The sequence below is a fragment of the Neodiprion fabricii genome, chromosome 5 (assembly GCF_021155785.1).
Source record: "Neodiprion fabricii isolate iyNeoFabr1 chromosome 5, iyNeoFabr1.1, whole genome shotgun sequence".
Lineage (NCBI taxonomy): Eukaryota > Metazoa > Arthropoda > Insecta > Hymenoptera > Diprionidae > Neodiprion > Neodiprion fabricii.
The window spans coordinates 17,706,272-17,715,957 of record NC_060243.1 but is presented as its reverse complement, the minus strand read 5'-3'; the positions used below and the strand labels follow the sequence as shown (position 1 = coordinate 17,715,957).

The 9,686-nt window shown below is 34.9% G+C and overlaps 1 protein-coding gene across 1 annotated transcript; it reads right to left on the bottom strand.

Moving 5' to 3' along the window:
* Positions 1-3,783: 3,783 nt before the first annotated feature.
* On the bottom strand, positions 3,784-8,611 carry LOC124183661 (endoribonuclease LACTB2). The gene is made up of 4 exons (XM_046572415.1): positions 8,447-8,611; positions 8,178-8,358; positions 4,836-5,511; positions 3,784-4,366 (listed from the first exon to the last, which is right to left on the bottom strand). Exons 2-4 carry the CDS (start codon positions 8,303-8,305, stop codon positions 4,250-4,252), a joined length of 921 nt encoding a protein of 306 aa, XP_046428371.1. The 5' UTR covers positions 8,306-8,358; positions 8,447-8,611; the 3' UTR covers positions 3,784-4,249.
* Between the last annotated feature and the right edge of the window lie 1,075 nt (positions 8,612-9,686).

The following is a 9,686-nucleotide window of genomic DNA, read 5'->3' as shown; positions in this document are numbered from 1 at the left end:
CATCTATTTATTTCTCTGCGAAACGAGTTTTTGTGGTTATGCTGGGCAAATTATTCAATTATCAATTCATGTGATAATTTATCGGCCTTGAGTCACCAGAGCACACTTCCTAACACAAGATCTATCGTATCGCAAAACATTTTGCGCCGAACCGATGTTTCATGAAAGAATGGGATGGATTTTCGTAAATACTCTGAAATCGGACACATGGCCCTGTGCTCAAACACCTTAAGACGGTGCCCTGATCTATTTTGTCGTTGACGTATGTATTTCCAAACATCAAATCCATTCTACACGCAATTCTGAACAAAAACACTCATACGTTTTCTTTGACGCAGAAATAAAGAACTGCTATAAATTCTACGAAATTGTCATAGTAAATTCGTAGAATTCACGTCATTTTTTTATTTCTATGTCAAATGAAAATGTCTCAAGAGTGTTTTTGTTCAGAATCGCGTGTAGGATGGGGTTGTTAAACCCATTTTCGTGTTTGAGATACATGGACGTCGATATTTGGAGATATGTACGTCAACGCCGAACTCGACCAGGGCATCCCCATAATTTTGAAAGGTATATGAAGTAAAAAAAATTGAGACTAACTGTTAACAATTGTTTACTCAGAATGTGTACATATAAAAAAAAAAGAAAAAAGAAACTAAAGAACGTTATTGTTTTATTACCGTTCGAAACAATCGACACCGCGATTCACAATATGTACCTATATATATATATACGCTACGGGCCTTACCACGGCGACCAGAAACGTCCCACTACCTTCCATCACGCGGTAAACCGATCGATAAAAATTCGGCATGGTGAGGACTGTCGTTTAAATCGAAGGCCGTAAAATCGAGGCCCTAGTATACCACTTAAATTGAATTGGAGATTTTTTAAATCTTTTTTTCAGTTTCTTATTATTATTTTATTTGGGACAAAACAAAAGTGCCTTGAAAGTAAACTACGTGTTTATTTATTTGACTTATTTTGTTTTTCAATTATGTAAAATTAGATTGATGAAAGTTGATAGAAAGAAGAGAAGAAAAAAAACTAATATTTCTTTTTAGATTGTAACGAGGCGGTTTTTGAACTGGATATATTTAACACACACACACACACACACACACACACACACACACACACACACACACACACACACGCGCGCGCGCGGGAACAAATCCTATCTCCCCTGTTAAATTCAATTGACGATGAAGGACAGAAACCTATTATTGTTAAGTGAGACGGGCGCAACGGGCGCGACAATTAAATTTTGTTACTATTATAATATATCATGACAGGGTGTCTACTACCTGGAAAATTCTGGAACTTCTTTAATTCTTAGGGATTTTTTTTTCTCCTGGAATATCCTGGAATTCTCAGGGAATTTTTTGACGAATAGAAATTTTTATTTTTCTAATAATTCAATCAACTTATAAATACGAAGCTTACAAATAGATACTATCTTTTTTATACATCGTAGTATGAAAAAATTTAGCCATCGCATGCATGCAAAAATATATATATATATATATTTTCATACTGAGTAACATTGTTTAACCCTTTACGGACGTGAGATCGCGAACAGCCGCCCGATTCTGTTTACAGTATCAAGACCTACTGTGCACGGCTCCGTCCGCAAAGGTTGCCACAAATGGAAAATCGTCTCTCCGATATATCTGTAAGAATTGAAAACTTGCCTGGAAAAATCTCGAAACCTCAGGGAATTTGGGGTTCTCAGATTAGCAGACACCCTGCATGAACATAGTTCGTTTTAACTCGTAGTAATGATTTTTACTATTTTTATTTGTATTTTCATATCGTAATTTGTGTATTTCCTCAGTGCCAGGGCTGCGTCCTTCTCTTCTGCTAAGAGATTGCACACGTTTATATATCCTACCTACATGTTTTATGTCAAAACCATAATCGGGCAGATAATAATAATAATAACAATAATAATAATAATAATAACAATAACAACAACAACAATGGTGATAACAACAATAGTAATAACAAAACTTCATGCATACGCGATCCGAATATGGCGTAATTCTATTCTAAAAATGTTTTTTTTTTTGTCATTATTTCTTTTTAATTCGTTTTTATATTTATCCACACAACAAAATAAATATATAACAAGACGCCTTGTTTTTAAAATGATTCACTCTTTTTCTGCATTTTCTAATTTCGTGCATTCGCGATGATTCTGAATCACTTTATCTTACCATTACCCAATTTAACCGCACTAGAAAAAACAACTTTCAGTCTTCACAGTATCTAGTATAAAAATCGAAATTTTTTGTGTGGATTGGGGAGAAACTTGGTAAATAATACTTTGACATCCAATCTAGTTATAAACAAGAAACAGGGTCTACGATTATTTATAAGTTCAGTGTCTTCATTTTTACAGGTTTGTAATATGAAAAATTTATGATTATTATTATGTTTTTTTCCTCAAATAAACGAAAATACAATGAATAGATATATAATTGTAAGTAAAATATTGAACAAGATTTAAATTGTATGTAAATAATTTCGATGAAATGACGCCAATTTTGTTTATTATTAATATCATTTTTCAACAACTTTGTTGACCTAGCTTTGCAATTAAAACGGATAAAAAAAAATGGAAAAATTTTAATCTGCGTGGTCGTAATTTTGGAATAGAATTACCGGTTGTGGTCCTATGGGTGAATTTGAATATTGCAAGATGTCGTTCTTTTGCCAATTGTACGTAAAACAAAATTATAATTCTATGAATTGTTTGTAATAATTTGCTCTTGACTTGATTTCATTTAATATAATGGATCATTTTTGTTATTGTACATCTTTATATACACCTCTTGTGTTATGTAAGTGTTATAAGTTTTATAGTTTAATTGTTCAGTAATAATAATAATAATGATAATAATAATATGATTGTGTTGTTGATTAGTGACGATATGAGAAAATTATGTGAGTTTGTTAATGTTATTATATATACGGAGTAAAAAAAAAGGAGGCAAGAAAATATATTCAATGAATCGTGCGACAAAGAGATTGTACATGTATATATACACATACACACATATCTGGTATTATGTGTGGTAACAAAATTAACTTTAGGAGTACAACAATAGCTATTGATGAGGTGGAAAAGTTTGCGGATTAAAAATGAGAAACAAAAAAAAAAATGATGACCACTAATCATACGCATATGAAACCGTGTATAAATACTGCAATATCAATCAAATACACACACATTGAACAGGTACGATGTATTGTTCACGCTCATTCAAAAGAGGTAAAGAGTACGTGACCGATATGCTTAATTGAAATTTGGTTGAAATGAGCTTATTCACAATAAGCATAGCGTAACTAAACGTAGCAAAAAATCTAACGTAATAATGGAAAACCAAATACCCCTTCCTCACGGTCCTTAGTTTGATCAATAAGAAGTTTCATGCCAATGAACAAGACTCCGAATACTCGCCAGAATTAGGATATATATATGCATTTGTGTATACATATATACGTATATATGTACACTCCTATACAGTAGGAAACAGATTTTATACACGCACGATGATATACGCGTACACATGTACTCATATGTCTAAAATATATATATATATATATATACGTATATGAGCGTGCGTGTGTGTGTGAGTACATATGTGTACACACACACACACACAACTATATATCTATTAATGATCTTGAGGTAACGTTTATAAAAAAAATATATATATATTTTATATCTGTCATACAAGCATATAATTATCATGTCAATTTGTTGTAATACACAAAACTAATCAGATATATATTATATAAATGACGCATAACTAAATTTTTGATACGAAATGGTTCACCAACGATAATTTCCTACCCAAAATTTTCACCACCTTCCAAACTTCATTGTGACATACGCATAACGGTTCTGAAACAGATTTGCCAATCAACTCACGCAAACGTTATGCATTCAACTTACCACCTCAATTATTAAGACAATATCAGTTTATTACTTCCTTTCTCTTTATCCCTCTTTCCCTCTCTGTGAAGACGAAGGTTAAATCTGTGTCACTATTTTGGCAGAATTTAATGTATGAAAAAAAATCTTATGGATTCTGAAGTAAGTGAATATTTTGTGTATCATATCACATTATGTACATTTTGAGCTCTGTTTTTGCGTTAGATTGCTTGTGATGACATATTACAATATCGCTTTACAATACTAGTTTGTAAATCAACAGTACATTTTTATTGCTGCATACATTCAAACGCATTTGAGCCAGGCTCCCGTATCCCCGCGGACCTTCCGTTCCTTCAGAAGCTTCTTCAGATGATGGTTAACGTTCTCAGCAGCTGCAATCCAGAGGTTCTCGGGGGTATCCTGCAAACATGAATTATGTTTTGTAACTATATAAAGTAAAAAAAAAATCAAAAAACCTTAGATTCACAGTAACGAAGAGTTTAACCATTTTTGAGGTCACGTGAAGTCATTTAAGGTCATATGAACTCGACCGAAGCCTTGGTATCACGAAGTGGTTGAAATAATTTCAATTCAATTGAAGTCTTGCCAATTCAATTGCAGTTCTATGAATTCGTTCAAATCAATGGACGTCTTGTGATGTCATTTTCAATTCAATTGAGGTCTGTCGAACTATTTTAATTCAATTCAAGTCTTTCGATTTCTTAAAGTTACTTGACATTTAACGAAAGCTTTCTGCAATCTTTCGACTTCATCAAGCCTTTGGAATTCACAATTAAGACTTGAAGTCATATGAACGCTCGAATTCCCGAATGGCCAAGCCCTCGATAGTGCGACACATTATCAGTAATACGATAATCATGATACCTACTTTGTAAACACGTCGAACTATGTCAATTTCCGACATCGGTGTCTCGGTGGCGTGCTTGTAGAGGACATCAAGGATTTCCTTTTCCCTCTGGTGCCTATGAGCGATATAGAACTTTATTCGAGGCACAGGATCCTCAATGACCGGTCCGTGTCCTGGATAAATGAGTATTGGAGAAATATCGAGGATCTCTGATAGTGAAGCCATATAGTCGTAGAGGTCCTCGAAGACGGCCGTTCCCTCACCCAGAATGCAGTCGCCACTGAAAATCGCGTTCTCTTCTTCGAGTTTCAGGCATGCATGATCCGTCGTGTGACCTGGAGTCCATTTAACTGTCAGAGTCGCCCCTTCCGTCCGAAATGATTGCCCGTTCTCCATGGCCTCCCATTTCAATGAACGTTCGTCGTCGCTGATATTTTGAAGGTCATCTGGCGCCCTGGGTAACTTCGACACCCTGAGTCGGTCACTTTTTGAAATTTCCCAATTTTTCGACTTGTTCGGTTCGGTTACTCTGGATTCCACCAATGCTTTCACCGCCGACACACCGCCGATGTGATCATGGTGCCAGTGGGTCAACAAAAGGTGTTCCAATGTCGCATTTTCGCTTTTAAGCACCTCGGTCAAGTGCTTTGTGTACTCGGTCGACGTTGTTTTGTCACCCGCATCGATCAGAATCCGTCTTAAATTTTCGGTTTTCTTTCAATCATTTATTAATTCGTATCTCATGTAGTAGACGTAATCGGTTTTGGTCACCTAGGTACCAGTTGTGGTCATAGTTTAATTATTCGATTGTAGCTATATATATGTTCATTACATATAAACTGGGGATATAGCCCCAAACGGTACAGAGGTGTTTTGATCTACTTGAATACTAATTTTCAATCTAGAAAGTGTACCGAGTAATGAAAAACTTTTGTTCCAAAACTTGCTCGAAGTCAGATTTTGATAACGAGTTGAGTAATTGATAAGATTAGTAAGAATGAGTAACATACGAGCCAAATTAACAAATAAAGAATTCTATTTAATCGTCCACAACTGGTGCATCTACCCACTTTTTTCACAAAATTGGCGAAGAGCCACGATAGGGCCATTCTACATGCAATGCCAAACAGGAACACCGAAAATAATTTGATTATATGCGAGAATAACGCCAGGAAATGTATACCTGCATTAAATGGTAATTGAATTACAGGAATACATTCCCTAGCATTATTGTTACGTAAATCAAAACTTTTTGCAGATATTCGTAATTGACATAGTATGTAGAACGGCACTATCAGTTGGAGCTTTTTTGCGTTAGTGATGCGTAAGCGGCGGTATAGTCGAAATAAGTGATATTTCACACGGTCTCTAAAAACTCACTACAGCATCCTCTTAATGTAACGCGATACTTTTTTATTTATTTTTATTTGAAAATGTTATTTCGTAACTTCAGGTTTGCGTATAGTTTAACAAGCCGTAATAAGGCATAACGTGATCATATTTTCAGTGCCGAATTAATGAACCTGCCGCCCCCAGACCCTAAAATTATCTGCTGCCCCGATACGTATTTTTTCCGATATCTTATTATTTAAATGAAAGAAAATGCATAGTTCAATAAGTCGATGCCATGACGTTTTGGGTAACTTAGTTTTTTTTTTTACATCGGTCTACGTCCACTCTTTTGAGCAGCAAATCTCTCAATTAACTCTGTGTAATACGTAGAAGTTGTAAGATCTTTTTCAATTGCAAAAAATACAATGTATCCACTAATTATCATTTCATCCGAATATGATTGGAACACGATCTGACGGCAAAAACTGTAATAATGTAATCTTAACAAGAAAAAAAGAAAAAAAACGGCAGTGCTGCTTCTAAAAATTTGCCACCATGAAAAATCTGCCGCCCAAGGCCTGGGCCTAGTCGACCTAGGCGTTAATCCGACGCTGCATATTTTGCAAACTGAATATCTTCAAACTCACTTGAAAGTTGCAAAATACTGAATTTTATTCCAATGTCTCGTTACGTTAACGGTACGAACTTGAAACTCTTTTTGCGTTGAATTAACATCTTCAGTCAGCACTTCTTGTTCTTCTTCCTCAAGGGAGGCTTCTACTTTGTTGGGCCAGAATAAAAAAAGTTTTCGATTCTTTTTTATCGGAAAGAGCCAATGCACAAGTATACGCTCAGCAAATTTCACAATTGGAATCCAAGCAAAAATAATGGCAGACAAAAGGGATACGGTACGCGTGAAAAAAGCTGCCGCCATACATTCCACTGCATTAAAAGAGGCAAGATTGGCTCAAAGACTTGGGCGATGACGTCTTAGAGGGAGGGGGGGTTACAGCTTGCACGGTCTAAACTCATACCTATTATTAGGAGTTTTTTTGAAAGAAAATGAAAACACTTAGAGAATCTGAGTTTGAGGGGCTTTATTATTTATAGTTTCAAGAAAAATTAGAATTTTTTCATTGAAATTAACTCTATAACTCATGATTTTATTTTTTTACCTCCAAACGCATGACTGGGGTTCGAAAATAAAATGCAGATTAACTTTAAACACGTTTTTCTCGAAACCACGTTTTCTCAGTTTCCGGAAGTGTCCCTACACATCCTAGATGAGCAATCGTTATGAAATATGGCAGGAACGTGTACAACAAACATCTTCATTAGTTGAACTAAAATTATCCAAAAATATTCGAGCGCTTTCATTTTATGAACAAAAAACTGCATCTTGGGTGAAGAACTAAGCATCCCCTTTGAACACTCACTGTTTTGCTATTTTTCAATTTTTATTCTTGATTTTAGTTCAACTTGTACACAATATTGTACAAAGTAAAAATATATTTGATATTTTTTCTTCAGATTACTCGTCCAGGACTTAGGAGTTCCGCAAGCGAAGAATATCATCGTCGGCGCACCGACCTACACGGTTCCTGCAACTCCCAGTGCCATCTTTTGTCAAACTTAAAAAAATACTATTACGTTCAATAAAGACCGGTTAGTAAGTATGCCAAATATCAACAATCTATATTTAATATTTTTCGCATCAATAATTTGTGAAAATTCGAACATTTTTTAGTCTAACAAAGTAGAAAACCTCCCTTAAAGCTACGTTTCTCTATTGAGGACAAGTACTCGACCTCATCGTCACGAATTTTGTTTGAAACAATTTGAAATAGCTATTCAGTAACTTAAAGAAATTAACAAGGTTTTACATTTTCTTTTCTTCTTGCTCCGAAATCCGTGTAAATAGAAGTTTTGCAACATTTAAAGTTCCCAATAAATGTTTTATTACAAACTAACATTATCAGTATTTATGCAGGAAGAGTATTTCAACACAAAATATTTTCACGATGTAATCACCTTGGTCCTGTACCAACGAGGTACGTGTTTGTCCCCTGCAACGTCATCGGGCCTGGATTGCAACCGAGGATACGAATAACACGGCTTGATATTCGCGACACGGTAGGAATAGCTGTCAACGAGGTCATGATGCTAGTGTCCGAAACTCCGATATCATCAATAGCCCGCTATGAGTTTAAACCTCTAAACAAAAGTAACTGAATTGTAACTCTGGTAAAAACGATACATACTCAGTATCAGTAGAATAGAAAAGAGATATTTTGACTTGCCGTACGAATAATTATGAGCGCAGCTAAACTTCGATCGTTAGCAAGTTAGTTAATCTATTGATTCAGTATTCGCAAGCTCGATGGTACGGAACGATATTAGCGTCTTACATGACCTAACCTCAAAGGTTGCGGACTGTGATTTTTCAGTCATTCCTAGCCACGTGTTCTACCTTACCGACCTAACTCGCCGAATTCACATGTTTCCACGTCGCTGCCACGTTTTAATCAACACGAGGTAAACAAGTTTCAAGTTTATAAACTGCGTCGCATGTTCTGTGTACTTACGACAGACTTGTTGCGTCCTTACAATCGAAAAATATCTTCGTATTTGTTGTTAGGGGTCAATGACATAATTAACCGATTGACGCAGTGTGGGTTGATGCCAAGGCGGGAGATAAGCCATTTGGAAACTCATTAGTCATTGCTCATTATCTATAAATAAATACGAGTTTCTCGATAAATTGGAACAAATTTATAATTTCCGGGTGTGAAGTATTTTGTATTGAAACGAAGCGAAAATACTTGAAAGGAATCGGTTTTATTTCAAAACAAATTCTAATTTCATTCGGGGAATTCGGAATTGGGTACTAATATCAAAGTAATTGCAGCCATTTCGTTGATTATACGTAGTTGTAATAAATATACGTGCGTGATTGAAGGATTTTAGCAGTTTCGTGAGCAATGCTCGTTTTGTATTCGCTGTCAGCAAGTAACTTGCATCTAATTAGATTATTTTGATTCGGTTTAAACAAAACATAGTTTAATTTAGTTCATTTGATTTTAACTGACTTAATTCCTATTCTTACAATTACCTAAATTCAATTCGATTAATCTCAATCTGATTTAGATCAAACTAGCTTATTATAGTTTATGACGCAGTTATATTTTTCTACAGGCGTAACTATCGTACGATATCATTGACATTTAATAAATCGTTGCTAATTTGATTTAATTAAATGTAACTTATAGGAACTGATGCTTTCCTTTGCCGTACAGCATTAGCTTGATATTACTTGGTTCTGTCTTAAATTCTGATTTGAACATGATATGTTATGATTTTATAATGTGATACGGTGCTCTCTGATCTTCTGATATTCAAACAATTTATACTCATTGAAGTACGTAAATTCGTAAGCTGTTTTATCTTTATCATTTGTAAAATCGAGGATAATTTAGTTTTTGTGCAATTAGTTTTTGACAATAGGCAGCGAGATAGGTAGATTAACATAGTCTAGTTCAT

What these genes read in the sequence shown, in the direction of transcription:
- LOC124183661 (XM_046572415.1), bottom strand. Translation starts at nt 8,305, where the DNA reads ATGACCTCGTTGACAGCTATTCCTACCGTGTCGCGAATATCAAGCCGT. An exon ending in CTCGTTGGTACAGGACCAAG is followed by an intron (nt 5,512 to 8,177) that starts GTGATTACATCG and finishes CGAAAATTTAAG; the next exon opens with ACGGATTCTGATCGATGCGG. An exon ending in TAGTTCGACGTGTTTACAAA is followed by an intron (nt 4,367 to 4,835) that starts GTAGGTATCATG and finishes TCATGTTTGCAG; the next exon opens with GATACCCCCGAGAACCTCTG.